At 30.9% G+C, this 24,827-nt stretch overlaps 1 protein-coding gene across 2 annotated transcripts; it reads right to left on the minus strand.

The window, feature by feature from the left end:
- Positions 1–15,821: 15,821 nt before the first annotated feature.
- Positions 15,822–19,918, minus strand: LOC139860949 (superoxide dismutase [Cu-Zn]-like). Of its 2 annotated transcripts, none has more exons than XM_071849367.1 (8): positions 19,801–19,918; positions 18,608–18,763; positions 18,414–18,518; positions 18,222–18,317; positions 17,711–17,742; positions 17,553–17,628; positions 17,085–17,138; positions 15,822–16,059 (listed from the first exon to the last, which is right to left on the minus strand). In XM_071849367.1, exons 2-8 carry the CDS (start codon positions 18,681–18,683, stop codon positions 16,037–16,039), a joined length of 462 nt encoding a protein of 153 aa, XP_071705468.1. In that variant the 5' UTR covers positions 18,684–18,763; positions 19,801–19,918; the 3' UTR covers positions 15,822–16,036. The 2 variants fall into 2 exon arrangements, with proteins under 2 accessions (XP_071705468.1, XP_071705467.1); XM_071849366.1 differs by having other exon boundaries at positions 18,608–18,696; positions 19,801–19,876.
- Between the last annotated feature and the right edge of the window lie 4,909 nt (positions 19,919–24,827).

A 24,827-nucleotide genomic window follows, 5' to 3' on the forward strand; every position in this document is an offset into this window, starting at 1 on the left:
GAGAGGGGAGAGTTAAATTATTTTTTTTTTTTTGTTTTTGTTCTTTTTTTTTTTGTTTTGCGATACCTCTGTTTTAACTCCTTTTATTCAGGAACTCGGATTTAAATGATAATTAAAAAAAAAAAAAAACTAAAAACGTGGTGGTATTAAGTATCCTTAAACCGAACTTTCTGCAAATTTCTAGACTCCAATTCCTCTTCTTGATTTCTAATTCGTAAGTTAAAGTTTCTATTTCAAAAGTCAAACTGAGTAATTCATCAAGAAATTCGAATTTCCTTTGAATGTTTTAGGTCCAATTGATGTTTTCAAAAGTTTTTAGGAATAATTTAGAACGTATTCCGTGTTGAAAACATAATCCAAAACAATCTTAAAATTCATCAAAGGGTTTGAGTTCATAAAAACCGACGGGTTCCTGCTATTGCTGTGTTTATTTTTTTTATTTTTATTTTTATTTTTATTTTTTTTTTTTTTTTTCTTTCCAATCAATTGAACGTTCTCCATATGTTATCTATTTCAATTACGAAGGCAAACAAAATCGGTTGAATAATTATCTGTTGTGAATTGATTTTTACTTGTGGTCATGGTTCGTTTAAATGATGAAGATGGAAAGGAAACAGAAACAGTTTACATAAAATAAAACAGAAAGGACATTAATCAGATAACGGGTAATAGCCCAGCTGGTATGAGTGTTTGTATATAATCGAGAGGTCCCTGGTTCGAAACCAGGAAACAACTCTATTTTTTTTATTTTGGTTAATGAAACTGGACTTTTCTCATAGTATGATGTTGGGCCGCTGGTTTACTTTTGGATCGAGAATTAATTTATTATTGGGCTTCTAAGTGTTAGCTTCCATCATTGGGCCGAAATAAACGGGTTTTATGTATTTCGGATTACCATAACTCAAGAAAAACAACAACAGTGTAGTGGTTAGGGTGTTTGTGCTTTAGCATAAGGTCTTGGGTTCGAGTCTCGTCTGTGGCAGTTTTATTTTAGGAGGCTTATTTTTAAAGGTAATCTCATTTTATTATTATTATTATTATTATTATTATTAGTAACATAGATATTATTATAAATATTATTATTATTAATAAACTTATTATCATTATCATTCTTACAAAAATTATTATTTTGATATTACTATAACTATCAATATTTTCACAAATAGATATTTTTATAAAAATACATTTATGACACAAAACAGAACTACATTAATATCAATATTACATATAATATTAAATAATATTTTAATGAGTAATTACTATATTAAAATTTAATATGATAAGTATTAGTTAAATAAAATATAAATATTAAAATATAAATCTATCTATAAAACATATAATATAGAAGTATATTTGTAACAATAATATATATAAGTTTGTTCGATTATTATTTGGTGTTAATACACATACTTGATATAGGTTCGTGAATCCAAGGCCAACCCTATACTTGTTCGATGATGTTATATGTATTTTTACTACAAAATACATTAGGTGAGTATATAGTCCCACTTTTAAACTCTAAATATTTCGGGATGAGAATACATGTATTTTATGTTTTACGTTATGGACACAAGTAACTGAAAAATATATTCTACGTTGAGTTGTACCACTGGCATACTTCCCTGTAGCTTGGTAACTAATATTTACAGCGGTATTGTAAACGCGAATCCTGTTGATAGATCTATCGGGCCTGACAACCCCAACCGGACTGGACGACCAGTATTCAACGGTTGCACAGTACTTCGTTTCGTGACTATACCTTGGTACGGTGTAGTAAGATTTCATAATAAAGGGAATATGCGACGTGATTAAATGTTAAGTATGGTTACCAAGTGCTCAACCACTTAGAATATTTTTATTTAAATGTTTATATATGAAATCTTGTGGTCCATTGTTATAACGCTGCTAGCATCAAACCTATATATCTCACCAACTTTATGTTGACTTTTTAAAGCATGTTATTCTCAGGTACGAATTAAGTCTTCCGCTGTGCATTAGCTCATACTAAAGACATTACTTGGAGTCGATCATCGCAATGGGACCAACTGTTGAAGACGTCGTCCGGGAGGATTAGTCGCGGACGTTACAGTTGGTATCAGAGCGTTGGTCTTAGTGAACCAGGTCTTGCCTTAGTGTGTCTGACTAGTAGATGTTAGGATACATTAGTGAGTCTGGACTTTGACCGTGCCTACTTGTCAAAAAGTTTTGCTTATCATTTTCAGTCGGAAACCATCTGCTTATCATCCTTAGGGAATTGCCTGCTCATCAATCATAAGTCTAGACACGTCTTATTGCATTTAGTGCATTGATAGTGTATAGACTAGAATTCATATCTTAGCGCATCTGTAGACTTGCTTGTCATATGCCGTAAGATCCTCTGTAGGCTACAAAATCTTTATTATTATAGATATTCTATGAAGTTAGAATATCATTCTATATTCGAAAATCATTTCACGTTAAAAAATCTTCTCAAATTGCCCTCCTGGCGATGAACCTGAAAGCACTTACCGGCAAACCTGTTCGAGAAACCATTTACCCTCTCATTTCCAGCATATCCCGTCACGATTATATATTATTCTATATTTCGAATCTTGCTCACCCGCTCGTTTCAATCGTCAATCATCCCGACATAATATAAGAAGTTAACAAATTACGTGATCGAGTGATGGCTTTGGAGAATCTGGTGTGGAGACACCAGCAGCAGCACCAGCAGCATAATCCGTACCACCATCATCAACGCCGACAATACTCTTATCACCTCAACCACAATCACGTCATAAATCTCAACGTTACGATCTGTATCTTGGATACCAACATCACACGCCTCAATATTACCATCTGTACATCGAGTATGATCTTCGTTCTACATATTGTTCAACATCAATTAATTTCGTTCTACGTATTGTTATACCTCATTTACCTTCGTTCGACATGGCAATTATGTAATCTCTAACGTTTTAGAGCTCATGTAATCAAGTGCTAACAATAAATCAAATGAGTATAAAATTTTATTGACTCATTAAATCCATAATTACATCTGAAGAAAATATATATGCAAGTATATTTTCATAAAGATCGTAATTTAAAATTCTTTCGTACAAACTGTTAATGATGAAAATATTTTAACGGGTTGGTAGTACCCAAGGAATATTTAAAATTCACATTAACAAGTTACACTGTACATTCTTCAAATCTGATTCAACGGTCATTTACTATCCTACTTACAATCATCGATATACGTATCCATTCACCACAAAATAACCATTTCCATTCAAAATTTCATATTGGGTTTTGACCTATCAGAATCCAACAAGTGGCATAATGAAGAAAACATTAGACAGAATAAAATTTGTTAGAAACAAACGAATTAATTAATTAAAATTGTGATAGGATTACACGCTAACTGTTCCTAGTTAACTGTTCCCAGCTAACTGTTAATTCCGTATTACATTTTATCGCAATTTAGTTTATTGTCATTTAAGTTCTGTTATTTATTTTACGCACTTTAAATAACGGGACACGTATACAAGGTTTCGACCTATCATATCGACCCATCTATATATATATTCCGGAACAACCATAGACACTCTATATGTGAATGTTGGAGTTGGCTATACAGGGTCGGAGTTGATTCCAAAATATATATATACTTTGAGTTGTGATCGACACCGAGACCGGTACACGGGTCACGATACGTATTAAGTAATTTGAATATTATATATATCTACTTTATATATGAATCTATTGAACCATTGGACAATCAGACTATTAGACTGCTAGCTTTGGACAAGTAAATGAATTAAAATATTGATAATAACATATGAAACTAAATAATTCTTCAAGTTTGCCACTTGATTTCATCTTAAACCTCATTTGTACCTCGACAATTATAATCCTCGTTCAATTTTTTTCATGATTCTTGAAAACACCTCGATCGAGAAGTTGAACTCGCCGCACCTCGTCTACGGAAGAAAGATTTATGCATACAGTTATACAACTGAAAAACTCTCGAACCTAAATTCTTAGTTCAACACGTACCCGTGTTGAATCCTTCACCATTCATTAGCAAAAACAACCTTATGATTCCTTTTCAAAGTCGCCAATTTTGTCACAGCTCCAGCAAGTTAACCTCGATTTCTCAGCAAGACTAGTCTTATTATAACCTCGACATATACGTTATCCTTTCGCCATCGTTACTAGGTAACCTTTCATATTCCGCGACATCATCAACAGATGTACCAACAGCTCGTTATCTCTTTGTCGGAAACCGCAATCAGTATTTTGAAAATTCGCAGAACCTCTCTAGTTATACTTATAACATCTATCCCTAAGAATTTCATATTCCGAATGTGAAGTTTCTGAAAAACACCTTGAACTATGAAGTAGTTCTTGAAATGCTGATGAAGCAGCAAAAACCGTAGATGAATTTAGCAGTCAAAAGTTGACGATAAAGTACAATGTATTGATAAAGCTCAGAAAAGAGGAGGTTTGGAACTGGAAGACGGATTGAGCAAAGTATGAAGGAAGGTGTGTATAAATCACAAGAACTGAATATGATTTCAAAGAATCAAAATGATTCAGTGCCTGCTGAAATCGTTAGTAAGAACCTTAATCCTTATCCTAAACCTTTCCAGATGATATTCTTCATCATCATCTTATCTTAGATATTATAAGATATCTTCATATCTTCTGTTATACATATTCTCCATATTTCTGGAGATAATTTCACAACTATTCCTATCTGCGATCATTTATCTCTTCGTAATATCTGCGTTACAATATAAAAGAAGCTGTGTTAGTTTCTAAATTCTGAAACCTTCGAGTTTAAAATAGGAATGTTTTGAAGTAGTGTTGGGAATTGATACATGAATTAGTATAATATAATGAAACTTGATCAACTTCATTATATTACATTAAGCCATGTTGAGATTCTAATGAAGCATGATGATTCTCAGTACCGTCATCATGTGCCATGTTACACGGCTCTTACATTCTATCCAATCCTCAAACGTATTAGGAACATATCGTCTCGATAGTTCTATCTTTTCCTAGAGTATTCTGGTAATTTAACAAATCAAAATCGTGCCATTACCATTTCTTTCTAAGAACATTAGCTATGTTCATTTTAAATTTCATACCTACGAATTCCAGACCATTGTTCGCTTGACTCGAGGACGGGAAGATATAAAACTCAACAACCACTCAGAAATTACAAACCGTGTATATTAATATGTATTACAACGTAAAGACACGGGAGAAATTAGAAACATTATAATTCCAAGGAAATCATAAAAGTGAATAGATTCTTTTGGCGGCAGATGAAAGAGAAGAATGGGAGATATGGAAGTTAGAAGTCTAATAAGAATCAGAATGGGATGGAGCATTTTAAAGAATACTCTAAGGTATGAATTGAGAATAGAAGATGTGAGGTATAAAAATAAGAAAGCAAAGGGGTGGATGTATAGTGAAATATCCGACAAAGGAATCAAAACAGATAGCTGCATTAAATCAAAGAAGATTCTAATCGCCGAATTCATTAAATCTCTTAAAATCCGGAAAATCAATCATAACCACGTCATCGGTTAAAACGATTTCATATTTACTTATTACACTCTTTTGTGATAGCTTCACTCGTGCGCTTCATATGATCGAATCGTTTTATCTATATCTCCCAATAATGATAAAACTCCGTTATTACTCCATATTCGTCATAAAAACATTCCTATTGTTATTTATGACGACCTCAATCAAATTTCGGGGACGAAATTTCTTTAACAGGTGGGTACTGTAACGACCCGGAAATTTCCGACCAAATTTAGACCTTAACCTTTATATGTTTCCGACACGATAAGCAAAATCTTTAATGTTGAGTATAGAAAATCTGAAATCTATGTTTGGATAACTAGTTACCCTTTGACTGTGCCCAACGATTCATGAATAAATGTGAGTAATTAAATATGTATATATATATATATAAATGTATATGAATACGTTTTCTATATAATGGTTACATGTATAGTAATTATGTATAACGAATATTAAATGTATGTTATTATATATTATATAACTAGCAAATGTTACATAATTAATAAATAAAAAAAAAAATATTGATATACCTAATTACAAGTTAAGATAAATGTTATATCTTATTTATAAATTGTAAAATTATCAGATGCTATTATCACCTTTACCATTAAGAATCATAATTGTTAACATTATTAGAAGATAATACAATTTAGTAATTGTATCATCAGGAATATTATTATTATTATTTTTTTTATCACTTATATTATTATTGATTATTAAATTTGTTAAGATCATTATTATTATGAAAATCATCACATTATTATTATGATTCTTATTATTATTAATATTATTATTATTAAGTATTTGATTATTATTAATATTATTAACTAATAATATATATATATAAAACTCATATATGTATTGATTATTATTATATTCATAATATTATGTTTTCTATATATTTGTAATAAAAAAAAAATAAATAAATAAATAAAATCGGTATATATAAAAAAAAAACAGAATATTAATAGATATTAGTTGGTATCTGTCTCTGTCTTTCTGTTTATCTCATGATACAAGAGTCCAAGAAAATCGACCCTACAAATTAGCAATTACTCCCATATATAGTTAGCAAACGTATTGAAAGAGAGGGGAGAGTTAAATTATTTTTTTTTTTTGTTTTTGTTCTTTTTTTTTTTGTTTTGCGATACCTCTGTTTTAACTCCTTTTATTCAGGAACTCGGATTTAAATGATAATTAAAAAAAAAAAAAAACTAAAAACGTGGTGGTATTAAGTATCCTTAAACCGAACTTTCTGCAAATTTCTAGACTCCAATTCCTCTTCTTGATTTCTAATTCGTAAGTTAAAGTTTCTATTTCAAAAGTCAAACTGAGTAATTCATCAAGAAATTCGAATTTCCTTTGAATGTTTTAGGTCCAATTGATGTTTTCAAAAGTTTTTAGGAATAATTTAGAACGTATTCCGTGTTGAAAACATAATCCAAAACAATCTTAAAATTCATCAAAGGGTTTGAGTTCATAAAAACCGACGGGTTCCTGCTATTGCTGTGTTTATTTTTTTTATTTTTATTTTTATTTTTATTTTTTTTTTTTTTTTTCTTTCCAATCAATTGAACGTTCTCCATATGTTATCTATTTCAATTACGAAGGCAAACAAAATCGGTTGAATAATTATCTGTTGTGAATTGATTTTTACTTGTGGTCATGGTTCGTTTAAATGATGAAGATGGAAAGGAAACAGAAACAGTTTACATAAAATAAAACAGAAAGGACATTAATCAGATAACGGGTAATAGCCCAGCTGGTATGAGTGTTTGTATATAATCGAGAGGTCCCTGGTTCGAAACCAGGAAACAACTCTATTTTTTTTATTTTGGTTAATGAAACTGGACTTTTCTCATAGTATGATGTTGGGCCGCTGGTTTACTTTTGGATCGAGAATTAATTTATTATTGGGCTTCTAAGTGTTAGCTTCCATCATTGGGCCGAAATAAACGGGTTTTATGTATTTCGGATTACCATAACTCAAGAAAAACAACAACAGTGTAGTGGTTAGGGTGTTTGTGCTTTAGCATAAGGTCTTGGGTTCGAGTCTCGTCTGTGGCAGTTTTATTTTAGGAGGCTTATTTTTAAAGGTAATCTCATTTTATTATTATTATTATTATTATTATTATTAGTAACATAGATATTATTATAAATATTATTATTATTAATAAACTTATTATCATTATCATTCTTACAAAAATTATTATTTTGATATTACTATAACTATCAATATTTTCACAAATAGATATTTTTATAAAAATACATTTATGACACAAAACAGAACTACATTAATATCAATATTACATATAATATTAAATAATATTTTAATGAGTAATTACTATATTAAAATTTAATATGATAAGTATTAGTTAAATAAAATATAAATATTAAAATATAAATCTATCTATAAAACATATAATATAGAAGTATATTTGTAACAATAATATATATAAGTTTGTTCGATTATTATTTGGTGTTAATACACATACTTGATATAGGTTCGTGAATCCAAGGCCAACCCTATACTTGTTCGATGATGTTATATGTATTTTTACTACAAAATACATTAGGTGAGTATATAGTCCCACTTTTAAACTCTAAATATTTCGGGATGAGAATACATGTATTTTATGTTTTACGTTATGGACACAAGTAACTGAAAAATATATTCTACGTTGAGTTGTACCACTGGCATACTTCCCTGTAGCTTGGTAACTAATATTTACAGCGGTATTGTAAACGCGAATCCTGTTGATAGATCTATCGGGCCTGACAACCCCAACCGGACTGGACGACCAGTATTCAACGGTTGCACAGTACTTCGTTTCGTGACTATACCTTGGTACGGTGTAGTAAGATTTCATAATAAAGGGAATATGCGACGTGATTAAATGTTAAGTATGGTTACCAAGTGCTCAACCACTTAGAATATTTTTATTTAAATGTTTATATATGAAATCTTGTGGTCCATTGTTATAACGCTGCTAGCATCAAACCTATATATCTCACCAACTTTATGTTGACTTTTTAAAGCATGTTATTCTCAGGTACGAATTAAGTCTTCCGCTGTGCATTAGCTCATACTAAAGACATTACTTGGAGTCGATCATCGCAATGGGACCAACTGTTGAAGACGTCGTCCGGGAGGATTAGTCGCGGACGTTACAATACATAAGTATTTATATACACACGCGAGTACAATACAACCACAACCTTCAACCTGTAATACTCAAAGAAATCGAATTCCCATAAAAGCAATCGCCTTTGTATAGTAATCATACCATTGAAATAACACAAGAATTAAAAAGGCAAACAAATTAAATCCTTTATTATAAACCTTGAGAGAACCGATGACTTATTGATTAATTGATAAACCTGATACTTCTATAAAGAACCGATAATTTACCTAATTAATTGATGAATCGATCGATTAGGAAAGTATGGCGATTAAGGAAAATGAAGGAGATCGAAGAGGAAGAATTAAGTACCTGCGAGTCATCGATGACTGATGATGATAACTAGGTTGATGATGATGGGGATGATTGTTGATTGGTCACTCGATGATGATACCTTTTTCTATGCGTATTGTTCTGGTCTTGGATACTCTCGATCTAAATTGGGGAAGACAGCACACACACTCAGATATGTTATTTAGGTAGAATTATAAGATAAATATAATTATTATTATTATTATTATTATTATTATTATTATTATTATTATTATGATTACTATTATCTAACTAGTGTTATTAATAACATTATCTTAAAAGTATAAATTTTTATAAAATTATTATTATTATGATTATTAGTAATAATTATTAATACAAGTATCATTAGAATTATCATTATTATTATTGTATATGTATTTTTATTATTACTAAAATTATTATTATTATTACATTTATCAAAAATTATTATTATTATTATTATTACCATTATTTTTATTATTACTATCATTATTATTATTATATTATCGGTATTATCATAATTTTTATTTTAATGAACAAAAGATAATTATATAAAAATATAACTATTACCTATATCATAAGTATATTTAGCTTACTAATTTAATATAAAAATAACATATATATATATATATATATATATATATATATATATATATATATATATATATATATATATAACTGATTTCAATACCATTATGTGTTCATTATGTGTTTTAATATATATATTACTGAAATAGGTTCGTGAATCCGAGGCCAACCCTGCATTGTTCAACGTCGTCATATGTATTTTTACTACAAAATACAGTATAGTGAGTTTCATCTGCCTTTTTACCCTTTATATTTTTGGGCTGAGAATACATGCGCAATTTTTATAAATGTTTTACGAAATAGACACAAGTAATCGAAACTACATTATATGATTGAATTATCGAAATCGAATATGCCCCTTTTTATTAAGTCTGGTAATCTAAGAATTAGGGAACAGACACCCTAATTGACGCGAACTCTAAAGATAGATCTATCGGGCCCAACAAGCCCCATCCAAAGTACCGGATGCTTTAGTACTTCGAAGTTTATATCATGTCCGAAGGAGGATCCCGGAATGATGGGGATATTCTTATATGCATATTGTGAATGTCGGTTACCAGGTGTTCAATCCATATGAATGATATTTTTGTCTCTATGCATGGGACGTATGTTTATGAGAAATGGAAATATGAAATCTTGTGGTCTATTAAAATTATGAAATGATTATTTATGTTAAACTAATGAACTCACCAACCTTTTGGTTGACACTTGAAAGCATGTTTATTCTCAGGTTTGAAAGAAATCTTCCGCTATGCATTAACTCATTTTAAGGATATTACTTGGAGTCATTCATGACATATTTTAAAAGACGTTGCATTCGAGTCGTTGAAGTTCATTAGAGATTATTATTAAGTAAATGACGGATTAGGTCATTTATAGTTTGAATATTATGAAATGGTATGCATACCTGTCAACTTTCGATGAAAGGAAAGTTTGTCTTTTAAAAACGAATACAATGTTTGTAAAATGTATCATTTAGAGGTCAAGTAACTCGCGATGTAATCAACTATTATGAATCGTTTATAATCAATATGGACTTCGTCCGGATGGATTAGGACGGGGCGTCTCAGACTTCATCTAACCATTCAAAATTTTCAACGAACACCTACGTATGTCCTTTGAAAATCACAAAGAAGAACTACATATACGTTGTCCTTTTGTATTTCAACTCCTCTTCTCGATTCATAGACTCCTCAAATCTCAAACTAATAGTCTAAACAATACGTAATCAAACAATAATTCAATAATTTAATCAACATACTTAAAACCTAAACAAAATAAATTAAAATCTGATAATGCTACCTACTATGGTTGAAAATTTATATATATTTTCATTATGCATAAATGGTATTATTGTACTATTCAATGTCATGCTTTTAAGGGATTTAAGTCATTGTGCATCTGGATTGCGTTCTTGATATGTTTATCATCTTAATTATCTTGTTATGCCCAATTTGTTCCTATTGATCAATATTCTATAGATTGCGGATCTCCAACCAATACAACAGTTGGTAACTAAGTTTTCTTATTTGATAACTTAGCTTCAAGTTATATTTCAACCCACCAAACTATTTTGATTGATACATCTGCAAATTAAATCCCATCATCAGAATACTCACACGGTTTTCCATCAGTGGTATCAGACTCACTTATACACCATTTTAATTGTCGTGTGATCATTCTTTAGATCTAGCTTTGTGGTGAATTGGTGAAAGTCAAAACTGTAGGAACCCATATGTATGAATATCATATGAATGTGTATGATTATGTAGGAAGAAGGTATGAAGATTGAGAGAAAAAATCAATTAGTCGAAATTAACCCTTTCCACAACTTCCATGAATTCTTTATAATGCTTTGGTTAGGTGCGTGATGGATTATGGTGTTAACCTCACTAAGAATGCCTTGTGGGATATGCATAGCCGTCGTCTATATCTCAACATTCAAGGCTTGACACACAACCTACGCGATCCCATGGTTTTAACACTCTCCCCCTTTGCTTTGATTGGGTGCAAAAAGTAGCATCCTTTGTAATTACATACAAGAATCTAAACTATTGAAATTGATATACTAACAATCTCTCCCTTAGTTGTCGATTTAAGCATGTTACCGTCATTGATAATCTTGAATTCTCGATTCTTAAATGTCGACGGACTTTAGTTGATCTTGAAAGTCTTTATCCTTTGAAGTCGATTGTAGATGTGCCTAACTATCTTCTTTGAAAATTCGAACTCTCTTGATCATTTTTTAATTGTATGACATTAGAGAATAACAATCGGGACTTGAGAGGCTTTGACATATTTGATTTCCCCTTAAATGAATAATCTTCTTTAAATCCCCGTTTTACTTCCCTCGAACAAACAATTTCTTTCGAAAGAATCTTGAACATTAAACTTGTCACAACGGTCGACTTTGTTTAAGATCCTTTGTCGTTGAATTGCAAGTCTTGAACGAATATGAACTAGAATCTTTAAGTGGTTCTATCGGCGTTTGTGTTGAGGATGTAGCCACTGTTGAAATTTTTGAAGCTTTAGTAACTTTCCTATTTGCTTTAGCAGATCTCTCAATTTTCGGAACGTAAAGCAATGGTGATCCTTTTCCTGAATTTCGAGTGTGCATACACTACCTGCAAAACACAGACAAAAACACCAATCGTAACACCGAATAAAGTAAAATGAAAAAAGAAAACAAAATGCAAAAAGAAAATAGTTTTGGAATTTCTAGGTTTTTTAATTTTTAGAAATATTCAAAATTTAAAGAAAGCAATTAAAATAAGAGCTTGCAAACAAGCGCACATCTTCTCTAGCAGCGGCGTCAAACTTTGATCGGTGTTGTAGTATCAATCAAAAATGTACTAATTACTCTAAATTAGTTAGGGAAAGTAGGATTCGTTCCGGAAGTTAGTGGTTATAATAAGCAAGCACTTATTAAGAAGTGGCTTTGACTAACGCTATGTATTTTAAAACTAATAATGACTTAAACCTAAAAAGACTTTAGAATTATTGATTCTAAAATGAAGAACATAAACAAAAGCTTAAAGTATGAAGTTGTAAACAAAAAATTAAAAGCCGTTATCCCTTTCAATCTCAATTATGCATGCATTCATTCAAACAAGTTTTATGCTTATTAAGTCCTAATTAAATCTCATAGACAAGAACTCTTAAGTTTATCAAAAGCAACTATCTTGGGTACAAATTATGTAACTTGAACACCTTGTCTTTACCCCTAAATATTATTATCAATAAGTTGTATCAAGCACAATATGTCAAATCACAATACTTTGTCTTGCAATAATCAAAAATCAATAAACTTGCATAAATTGTAACTTACTAGGTTTACAAGAATTATAATCTAAAAGACATAAGCATTACAAAATTATAAACCACATAAACTTGAATGAATTAAGCATAAGTTAATTGTTCATGAAAGGAATAAAGAAAAGATTACTAGCCACTCATATTGGTGATGATGAACATGATGATCTCTTGAAGAATGTTGAAGAAAATCACTTTGATCTGGGCTTGAATCCTTGAAAGATGATGAATGATGATGTTAGGGTTTGTGTTTCGTAATTTCTCACCGTAGTAATACACCGCAATGTCGTCGGCCTAAGACAAACATACATATAGCCGTAATTCACTACAGGATGGCCATAAATTACGGTCTTCATTGTTTTCTTCATAATTTCAACCTTCTAACTCCTTTTTCGTGCACTCGCCTTCAGACCTTTGTTTACCATAAAATCACATAATTACTCTAATATAACCTCGGAACTCTTGTAATTTTCATCACTTTAACCACGAACACATGCATCAAATACGAACCGATCAGTACAACTGCTCCAACTTATCTCAAAGCTCCTTAGCGGTTGATAACCCATGCACATTTGCAAGAACGTTCTTTAAAAGATATAAATAAATCGCACTTGCTGCTCTCTGGTTCATATCATCCCATTCTCCTTCATCGAACTTACTTGTTTCGTCAGAAACACATGTGGGTTTTCCCTTCAAAGCCTTGTGTAACCCGAACTGAATCAACACATCATTGACTTGAACTTGCCACAAGCCAAAATTGATTCTTCCATCAAATTTCTCTACATCAAATCTCATTGGATTGAACTTCGACATCGTATTCGTATCTTATAGACAAGATGCCCAATATGGCCAATAGAAATCGCAACTAATCCTCCTAAGTCAGCATAGTTTCCCGCTGCTTCTTTTTTAAGTCAGCACAACTTCTATAACTGAGACTTCCGTCAAACCTGACGTTCTGATTAACAAAATAAATGGCCAGCGGAACTATCAGAGAGGCAGGATCCTTTTGGTACTTAACCGTCTGAAAAATTCAACAACTAAGTCCGACTAGACTTTCTAGACACCATTGAATTTGTCAAATCGGATAACCTAAGCTCTGATACCAGTTTGTTGGGGGAAAAAACATACTCACTTAGTTCCCACCCCATCCCGATGACAAACGGTACTGAAATTAACAATACAAGAAATTACGTGAAAACTCCAAAACTGGAGAAAAACCAAGTGCTCCAAAAAGAGAATTTTCACTATATCACAAATTGTTAAAATGTCATACACCAACCGCTCTCTTTTAAACCGACTATACTCTCCAAAGATTCGACTCTACACTACTCTTAGACAAGAGAAGAAAACAAGACTAAAAAAACTTAAAGTGTATTGATTTTTTGTGTGTATTGGAATGAAAGATTCACCTCCTTTATATAGTCAACTTAAAACTTGATCACCAAGCACAATTTGGCCACCAAGCACGACTTGATCATCAAGTCCTTCTTGTCCTCCAAGTTTATCTTGCTCTCCAACTTTACAGTTTAGAACCTTTCACACTTTAAGAATTTGAATTAATATCTGACATTAATAGTGATACAAGTGATGAACTAAGTTGCTAATATTGAAGTGATGGAGAGAACATGTTGAGGATGGTGCCCTCACACTATCGATGTTAGCGGTTTTGGTGAAAAAGTTGTATAAGTCTCGTTATAACTCGCTTTCATCGCTTTCATGTAAATAAAAGTAATTGTTCTTAGCAAAAACTCCTTCATTTACTAGAGTCGAACTCGAAAACATTTAATCAATATCGATATAGATCATTAAAACATATATTCAAGATTATTCAAATACTATGATTTTTTTCTTTATCCAGAAATGAAATAAATAAAAAAATAAAAAAATTAGTATTAAAAGAAGTAGTTAATCCTTACACACCACTTTTTGCAAATTAACAATCATATCCGACTAATTCAAAATTCATTACACTATGTGCACGTGCCAGTGTGCACTTGCTTCTTCTAGTTACTATTATAAACAATCACATAATGTCATCCAGTTTTTCCTCCATCATCTGGTTTAGTTAGTTTTCAGTATGATTGCATTTACTAATAGTGTTGTCATTATCGGGTAGCAACTAATCTTTATTGTGTATGTAGATGACTGAATGATGATCTCGGTTTAACAAGTTATAACTGTAAAAGGGATTCAGGTTAATTTGGGCACTTTGTCTAATATATTTCCAATTATACAACAACAACAACAACAACAACAACAACAATACCCAATCCCACGAATGTAGGGTATGGGAGAGGTGGGGTGTAGACAATCATTCCTCGAACTCTAGATTAGAAGAAAGTCCCTACTCCACCCGCGGGTATAGAACCCGTGGCTAGATAAGATCATCTCTCCCTCTTCTCGAAGAGCCAAGAGATTGCTTCCTAAAGGACCTCCGGCCATGAATGCTCCTCCAAACTGAATAGTGCGGGCATATGTACCAAACGGTTTGTATATTTCCAATTATACAAACCCGCAAACAATCAATTGCACCATTCGATCACAGAATCCAGTTCAAATTCTGCAAATTACTAGTAGGTAAAAGATAGTTTAAGTATACTTGTATAAATGGGTCAAGACTAACTTTTTTTTCAAACATCCAATAGTAAACATAGTACGTTTCAAGACCATACATCTCGAGGGCAGTATAATGACACCATGTTTTCAAAATCTAAGTACAGATTGACTTCACTGTTGAGTTCATTTAACTTATAACCACGAGTAAAATATATAAAAAAAACATACAAGCTATATGTGCTCAAAGTTATTAAATTTCTGGGACATGTCTTGCTGTAGTAAAGAGTCAAGAGCCCAACAAAGACAATTATGAAAACTCATGATGGTATAGAACATCTCAATGTAAAACACGATCAAGTACATTCGAGTATTCAACTAGCATAGAGAATACTTTATTGAAAAATGCAGTACAAACACAAACCATAGCTTCGGGGATGATACAGATACACTAGATTTGATATATATTTTCAGAATATCGTCAAGAAAGCCTTGGTATTCCCTTGCATGGAGATGAGCAATGATCAACCTTGCAGTCCAATGATACCTGCAAACCAATTTAACGGGGTTAAAACTTAAAAGACATCCAAAGTATTATTTTAATTGATCGAGATTCCTAAATCTCGATCAAACGTCAGGGTACATTACAGAAAGCGTCCCTGCAGTAGTAGTCCAATAATAGCAGTAAGTTTTCTTAAGGTTGTCAACTTTTTTTCGAAGTTCGTCAATCTGCCACCTAAACCCCAAACACCCTTTCATATTTTTTTGATTTTAGTTCATTTTCAGTAAATTTTAATTTTATATAACAACTGTTTTTCTATCTTTCATTTGAATATGTTTTATCATTTGACTGATCACCCTACTTAGTGACTTAGAATCGAAATTTTCAGAAATATAAGATAAAAGGGTGGTTTGGTCATTATAGGTGGCGAAGGGACGAACTACGGAAGAAATTGACAGCTTGAAGGATGTTTACTGCTATTATTGAAGGTCCGTGGAGATTTCTAAAACGCAGACAAACAAAGGGACACTTTATCTAATTTACCCTTTAATATTATTGCTGTTGTGATAGTACTTGTCGCAATTATATTTGACAAACCAAATATTTAGAAGAAAATATTATAAGTGAAGAACTGTTTACAAAAGTTATCTTTGATCTCAAGTGAATCTAACAGGCAAAAAAGAATTATCCTAAAATGGGTCAAACGGACAGAACTGGTTAAACAGGCTAAAGGTGTATCTAATTGCATACAAACTTCTAAATAACTTAATTATGATATATTTTTCTAATAATGTAGTTTTAGTGACCATACCCAAACATTACTATTTATAATACAAAAACTAACAATAAAGCTGACAAAAAACTGTTTTAGGCTTAAACCAGGCTGATTTACCCTACTAAAAGACTACCCGTTTTGCCACCTTATTTAAAGAAATTCTTAACATTAGTTCGTCTTTTGGATATGCAATATCTTCAAATTTCTTTGCATTATATATACAAGTCTGTTGCAATTGTGATTCTGACATTAAAAAACGGTAGAAGAGAGAAAATATGGGAGGAATACGGCTTACCACATGCAACTCTTCCACCAGCATTTCCGGTGCTTTTGCTGAGCTCATGGCCACCTGAAAGATAAAGAGGTCAAATCGAAATCAATTTCTGTGATAACGGGACATGCAAAGAGGGAAAATAATAGCTAAAATATCATGTGCTAATACAAATCTTTTTAGTGCCAAAAAAATCTATCAGCCAATAACCCTTCCACCGCATTAAATTTGTAAACACAGGCTTCATATAATATTTAACAAGATAAACTGATTGCTATCAAATGAAGAACAAACTCTACATGAGTTGGGTACAACTCATGCAATCAGTATTTGTTAGACATGTTCAAATGGCGGCAACTTACTTATTTAACCATTCAGTATAAGCGAAAAAGAAAGACTCCTCTTGTCTACAACTAGCATTTCAGAGTTTATAACAAAAATACATACATACATAAGTGTGTATTTATAGAATGGAATAAGAAAGGCATATACCCTTTCCAAGATCATCAGGATCAGCATGGACAACTACAGCCCTTCCAATGATGGATTGAGCTCCAATAAGAGGGATCTACATAAGTTCATATGTGTTAAATTTGTACCATCAAATGTATATCAAAGCTTAAATACAAGAATCCCAGCAAGGAACCTACCTGTTTATCAACGATAGTGAACTTTGCAGTACCTGAGGAGTTTAAAAACCAACGAGAAGTTAGCAGAAAATCATTAAAAAAACAACACGTGTCATCTGAAGTTAGACGATAATCAATTCCCAAAGTCGTTTAGATCCAGCGTTTTCATTTCCCATCCAAAGTTTCTCTCTTTCTGCATTTTTATAAATTATGTGACCAATTCTTTTTCAATCTATAACGGTCCCCGCCTATTTGACATTTTTACTACAGAATCCAATGAAAGAAAAACAAAAATATGTAAATGATAGACCCTTAACATTCATAATGAATAAGCCATGACAAATTTTTTCTCCCCCTATTTTTCAAAACAAACCATACCAGTAAAAGAGTAGAAAATAAAAAAATAATCACAATCACCACAACATCTCTTAAGTATGTAAGCAACTTTCACAGAGAAACTACGCATTGGAAATACTGTTAAATAATGGCAAAGACCGTAATGCTAATTTTAGAAAATTTATAGCATGTATACCATCTTCGCCTACTGTTACATTCCCAAGATCGCCAGCATGGCGAATCTCGTCATCAGGAGCACCATGTTCCTTGCCATGAGGATTGTAATGAGGGCCTAGCATCAAAAGAAAAAGATTCACAATGTTTAAATATATATTGGCAATGTGCACAAACTAATTCATTTTAAACAATTTCTGAGAGTAACAACTACCAGTTGACATGCATCCATTGGTTGTGTCACCAAGTGCGTGAACATGGAAACCATGAGGTCCAGGTTTGAGGCCAGAAAGTTCTCCAGTAACAGTGGTGGGAGCACCTGAAACATCAGTTACGAAGATAACTGATATGTTTTTCTATATACGGAGTATTATTTTCTACAACGATGAAGTGTAACTCAAATATTACCTTCTGATTCTTGACTGAAAACGATGGTGCCACCAACACCCTCACTGCTGCTAAGAACTGCAATTCCCTTCACCATTTTTGTATGTGATCTAAGCAATTAAATATTGAGATATTATCAACGATGGGCCTATAACTTTAGACCAGCGAATATGTTACCTATCAATATTCAATATCTACATGATTATATTGATCCTGGATCATTGGCCGAAAAAATAATCCATTACAGCAAGTAATAAATGTGTTTGTACACATAATAAATATAGTACCCAATGTAATCATACAACAACCAATTCCGTCTGCTCTTCAATTCTTATTCATATTAATTTAATCATACAGACCCTTCATAATTCCATCATCCTCAAGGGACGCTACTAGTTCTCAACTGATCATCGTTATATTAAAAAACACAGTTCTTATGTACAAGCTTCTACAAGCACAAGAAAACACTGGAAAAAAGAAAAAACATAAGATACAAGAAAAGATATAAAATCCATAGTAGAATAACTAACCCTAGATCACACTGCCTAATTTTTATTTACGCAGTCTATCACTTCACACAACTAGTTCCTTATCGACAGACACTAGAGTAAACACTGAGCGTGGACAGATCAGTCTCCCTATAGAAAATTCTATCTATAATAAATATTGGCCCCAGCTTCCTGAATCAACAACTCTGTAGTAACATATAACTAAATCATATATACCCTAAACCCTTCCCTTGTTACTCCGTGTCATTTATACATTATCTACTATTTGTATTGATTTTAAATCCATTTCTCCCTACACACAAATTTACTCCAAACCTAATCCATCACAAACCACCGATTTATCAATTTCATTGGAACAAATCATATGCTCACAACTCATAATCACTTAATTTACTACTGTTATCATTATCCATAAACATACATCAGTTTTTTTGTCTATATTGAAATAAAAAAAAAAAAAAAAAAAAAAAAAAAAAAAACATTCACAATCATTCAAAATCACAGAAAAATTTTCACCGATCAACTATCTGTGATATCAAAATAACGTGAAGATCAAGTAGGATCGATACTAAACAAGAAATCATTAAAACAGAATTAAATCAATTAGCGATCAATTCACAGTAACAAATTAAACGAATCATATATAATTACATAAAAAAAAAAAAAGTACCGATCAAATTAGATAAATAAGATGTATAAATTTACCTCAGATAACCCCTAAATCGTGTGTATGTGAGCGCAAATGATACCTATAGAAATATGGAACGGTGTATGTAGTAAAAATATAGCAGGTCGCCATTTATGACTGGCCTGATTAAGTTTGCCACCTACTCCCGATACCAAACTCGCACGTTGCGAAAGTGTGAGTTGAATGCATAGATGTTATAATTTTATTGGTGCGTATAGAGGACGCGAGAATTATTAAGTGAGGATTATAAAACAGTGCATTGTTCGTTTTAGAAAAATGGGCTTGGTTAATTATTTAATTTTGACAGGCCAACTGGAGGAAAGCCCATTTATAATGAAACATTTTTAATACACGATGTACAATAATATATATATATATATATATATATATATATATATATATATATATATATATATATATATATATATATATATATATATAGTGAAAAGATCCCTAGAGAACTAGAGTATGTAGAGAACCCATAGAACTCATAGATTGAACTTCAATCTATGTGGAGATTGAGCTTCAATCTATGAAAAAAAAAGCTGCAAAAAAAAACAGCGAATCTGCACAGAAAAAAAAGTGAATCTGCAAAAAAAAAAAAAAACTGCAAAAAAACGTCAATCTGCACGCAAATTGACTAAATCTGCACAAAAAAAAGTGAAATCTGCACAAAAAAAAGTCGATCTGCAAAAAAAAACGCAGATTGACTCAATCTGCATAAAAAAAACTGAAAAAAAGTCGATCTGAAAAAAAAAAAAAAAAAACTGGAAAAAATCGTCAATCTGCACGCAGATTGACTGAATCTGCAAAAAAAAAAAAAAAAAAACTGAACAGAAAAAAAAATCTGCAAAAAAAATAAAAATAAAAAAATATGTGAATCTACGCAGATTTAGTGAATCTGCACGAGTTCCATGAGTTCCCTACTACCATGAGTTCTCCATGGATCCTCACCCTATATATATATATATATATTATATATTATATATATAAAAATTGTGGTAATTGGTGTCAAAATTTGATTGGTGAATACCTTGCGTTAACAGTAACTAACATTAGTACCCAAATCCTCCCCTTACCCGACCCATTTTCTTTTATTTGATTCATTCACATACCTCCCTGATGTTCTCTCGCGCTGTCATCGGCGATGGTTTATTACGATTGCCTGTCATCGCCGTGTGATGACCCGAGAATTTCCGACCAAATTTAAACTTTAATCTTTATATGTTTCCGACACGATAAGCAAAGTCTGTAATGTTGAAGTCTCATAATCTTTGAACTGTTTTTATGAAATCATTTGACGTTGACTACTCCCGACGATTCACGAACATTATTGGTAAATAAATATGTATATATTATATAAATATAAATATAAGAATATATAATATTTTGATTTAATAAAGTATACTTTAAATAATTGAAATTTAAAATGTAATATAACAATAAGAATAATTAAGTATGGTTAATATATAAATATGTATATGTTATATTAAATTTATTATTTCTGTTAAATATATATATAATATATATTAGTTAATCATTAAATGTCAACATCTAATATAATACTACATAAATAATAAATGATATTACATTAAATTACAAGGTTGAATATAATTGACATATTAATATTATTAACATTACTTTCATTATTAATATTGTTATTAATATTTGTATTAGTAACATTATTATGTACAGAATCTGATATGTATAAATTGTTATATTATCACTATGATTATTAACATTTTTTTTATATTAATTTATTTTTATCATTATCATAAGTAACAAAAGTGTTAATTCTATTAAAATTATTATAAGTATTGTTATTTTTATTAAAGTTACCATTTATCATTATTATCATTAATATTATTATTATTATTTATAATATTATTAACATTATTATTAAGAAGTATTATTATCATTGTTATTATTATTTATATAATTATTAAATTATTATTATTAGTATTATTAGTATACTTAATTGTTTATTTATATTAATCATATATAAGATATAGGTACTGTCATATATACGCGAATCCTGCTGGTATCCCACTCAACTTTATTTTTTTGTTCTTTTCTTTTTATTTCTTTCTCCTTTCTTCTGTACCCCTGTGACTACCATTGATCCTGTCATCACTACCCAACAACCATGATAAAGCCTTGTTGCCAATTTAGCCATTCGTATAATATCACTTATATATGTTATAAAAATCAGGGCTGCAATCCAAAGGAAATTATCACAAAAAAAAAAAAAAAAAAAAGTCTCCGTACCCTCGTTCTTCATTTTTTTTCTTCTTTTGGTCAGATATCGATTTCGAATGAAATTTCAAAAAGTAATAACGCAGAGTCGTTAGGAATCCTTCGTTCAAACTCTCTGCAAAATCTCTAGCTCCAACTCTTTCTAACGAATCCCAATTTCGAAGTCAAACTTTTAGTTTTAAAAGTCAACTATTATGTTCATCAAGAAATTCGTAATAGATTTAATGCTTTTGGATAAATTGTTAATTTCTAAAGTTTTTACGAAGGATTTACAACAACTTTCATGTTATAAACTTGGCTTAATTCGTTCGAGAAATGGAAATCATTTTTTTTTTCCTTCCTAATATCGTCGAACAGCAAACAGAAGCTGTATCAATTTTTTTTTTAAACTATTTAATCATAAATAGGTATATATATGCTGGATATTTAGTCCTAAATTCGATCATGTAATAGTTGGGAAGATTAGAAAGGATGTTAGAATGGAGAGAAATCATGGAAGAAGAAGTTGTAAGAAAACAGAAAACAAGTTTGAATAAATAAAAATAGTATGGAGTTTCATTCAGAAAAGCAATGATGGTGGGACGGTCTGAGTGTTAGCGGGTGTACGAGAGGTCGGGTGTTCGAATCTGGTTCGTGGCAGTTTCTTTTGAAGGCCTTTTATTATGAGGTAGTTTCATGTTTTATTATTATTATTATAATTATTAATGTTATTAGCATGTATTAATATTATTATTGATTGTTAGTATGGTTATTGTTAAATATTATGAATGTTATAATTATTAGTACTATTATCAAGTATTAAAATTTAGTATTATTACTATTATCAGTATTATGTTGAAAACAATAAAAGTTACTATTATTTTTATTAATGTTCGTATTAGTATCATTTTAGAAATTTTATCATTATTATTAATAAAAGAATCATTATTAAGTTTACCTTTAGTAATAAGATTGTTACAATTATTATTATTATGTATTAATATTAAACTGTATTATATTCATAGTCTTTATTATTAAATTATTAAAAACTACTGATATTATCATGTGTTTTATTATTAAAAACTATCATTAATAACATCATTAACAAAATCATAGATAATATTAGCATTTCATTGATATTAGTATTATCATTGGCATTATCTCAGTTATTATCATTAACAATACTAAAAATAATGTTTTAACAAACCAATGATAGATATATATATATATATATATATATATATATATATATATATATATATATATACATTCAAATAAATTTAATATATATATAAAATAACAAAATTAATATTTTTATATGTGAAAATATATATTATTAATATAACGAGAATATAACTAATAAAATTATATATTTATGTGTTCAATTACAAGGATACGCATTAATATATACACAAATGATATAGGTTCGTGAATCCGAGGCCAACCCTACATTTTGTTCAAAGTTGTTATATGTATTTTTACTACAAAATACAGTATGGTGAGTTTCATTAATCCCTTTTTAAATGCTTTCGCAATATATATTTTTGGGACTGAGAATACATGCGCTGCTTTTATAAATGTTTTACGAAATGGACACAAGTGATCGAAACTACATTCTATGGTTGGATTATCTAATCGAATATGCCCTTTTTATATAGTCTGGTAATCTAAGAATTAGGGAACAGAAACCCTAATTGACGCGAACTCTAAAGATAGATCTATCGGGCTCAACAAGCCCCATCCAAAGTACCGGATGCTTTAGTACTTCGAAATTTATATCATGTCCGAAGGAGGATCCCGGAATGATGGGGATATTCTTATATGTATATTGTGAATGTCGATTACCAGGTGTTCAATCCATATGAATGATATTTTGTCTCTATGCATGGGACGTATTTTTATGAGAACTGAATATGGAAATCTTGTGGTCTATTAAAATTATGAAATGATTATTTATGCTAAACTAATGAACTCACCAACCTTTTGGTTGACACTTGAAAGCATGTTTATTCTCAGGTACGAAAGAAATCTTCCGCTGTGCATTTGATCATTTTAAAGATATTACTTGGAGTCATTCATGACATATTTCAAAAGACGTTGCATTCGAGTCGTTGAGTTTATCAAGATCATTATTAAGTCAATTATAGTTGGATATATTATGAAATGGTATGCATGTCTGTCAACTTCATATGTAATGAAAGATTGTCTTTTCAAAACGAATGCAATGTTTGTAAAATGTATCATATAGAGGTCAAGTACCTCGCGATGTAATCAACTGTTGGGAATCGTTTATAATCGATATGGACTTCGTCCGGATGGATTAGGACGGGTCCTTTCACGCCGCTCCTCGATGGTCGTCTCCTAACGTCCTCGTCGGTTGACTTCTATTGGTGGTCATGGTGTTGGTGTGGTTTCTGCCCCAGTATTTTGGTTTTGCGATGTTATCGGTGACGGTTTTTAACTCTGTTATCTGACATCTTCGAACACCCATCTCATACAAGATCCTAACATCTCCGATGGGTAATTTCTACCTTCCTTTGTGGCTTTAAGTATAATTATATCTTGCTAATTAATGGTTATAATACTTGATTTTGACCCTGTTACGACAATCGTTGGTCTTGATTTTGGCCGTCGGGATGGTTGTCGTGGTTGTCGTTCGGATGGCTGTTGTCCTGGGTTTATAGTGCCACAATTATATTAGGATTTCTGTTTAAGGTAACTCTCTATTCTTGATGATGTTTAAGTTTTACTCTTCAAAATGAATTCTTAAAACATAATGAAAATTGATTTAAGGTTATTGTTGATGTTT

This window comes from Rutidosis leptorrhynchoides, chromosome 1 (assembly GCF_046630445.1).
Source record: "Rutidosis leptorrhynchoides isolate AG116_Rl617_1_P2 chromosome 1, CSIRO_AGI_Rlap_v1, whole genome shotgun sequence".
Taxonomy (NCBI): Eukaryota; Viridiplantae; Streptophyta; class Magnoliopsida; order Asterales; family Asteraceae; genus Rutidosis; species Rutidosis leptorrhynchoides.

What these genes read in the sequence shown, in the direction of transcription:
- LOC139860949 (XM_071849367.1), bottom strand. Translation starts at nt 18,683, where the DNA reads ATGGTGAAGGGAATTGCAGTTCTTAGCAGCAGTGAGGGTGTTGGTGGC. An exon ending in CAATGGATGCATGTCAACTG is followed by an intron (nt 18,318 to 18,413) that starts GTAGTTGTTACT and finishes TTTTGATGCTAG; the next exon opens with GCCCTCATTACAATCCTCAT. An exon ending in TGGTGGAAGAGTTGCATGTG is followed by an intron (nt 16,060 to 17,084) that starts GTAAGCCGTATT and finishes ATTGGTTTGCAG; the next exon opens with GTATCATTGGACTGCAAGGT.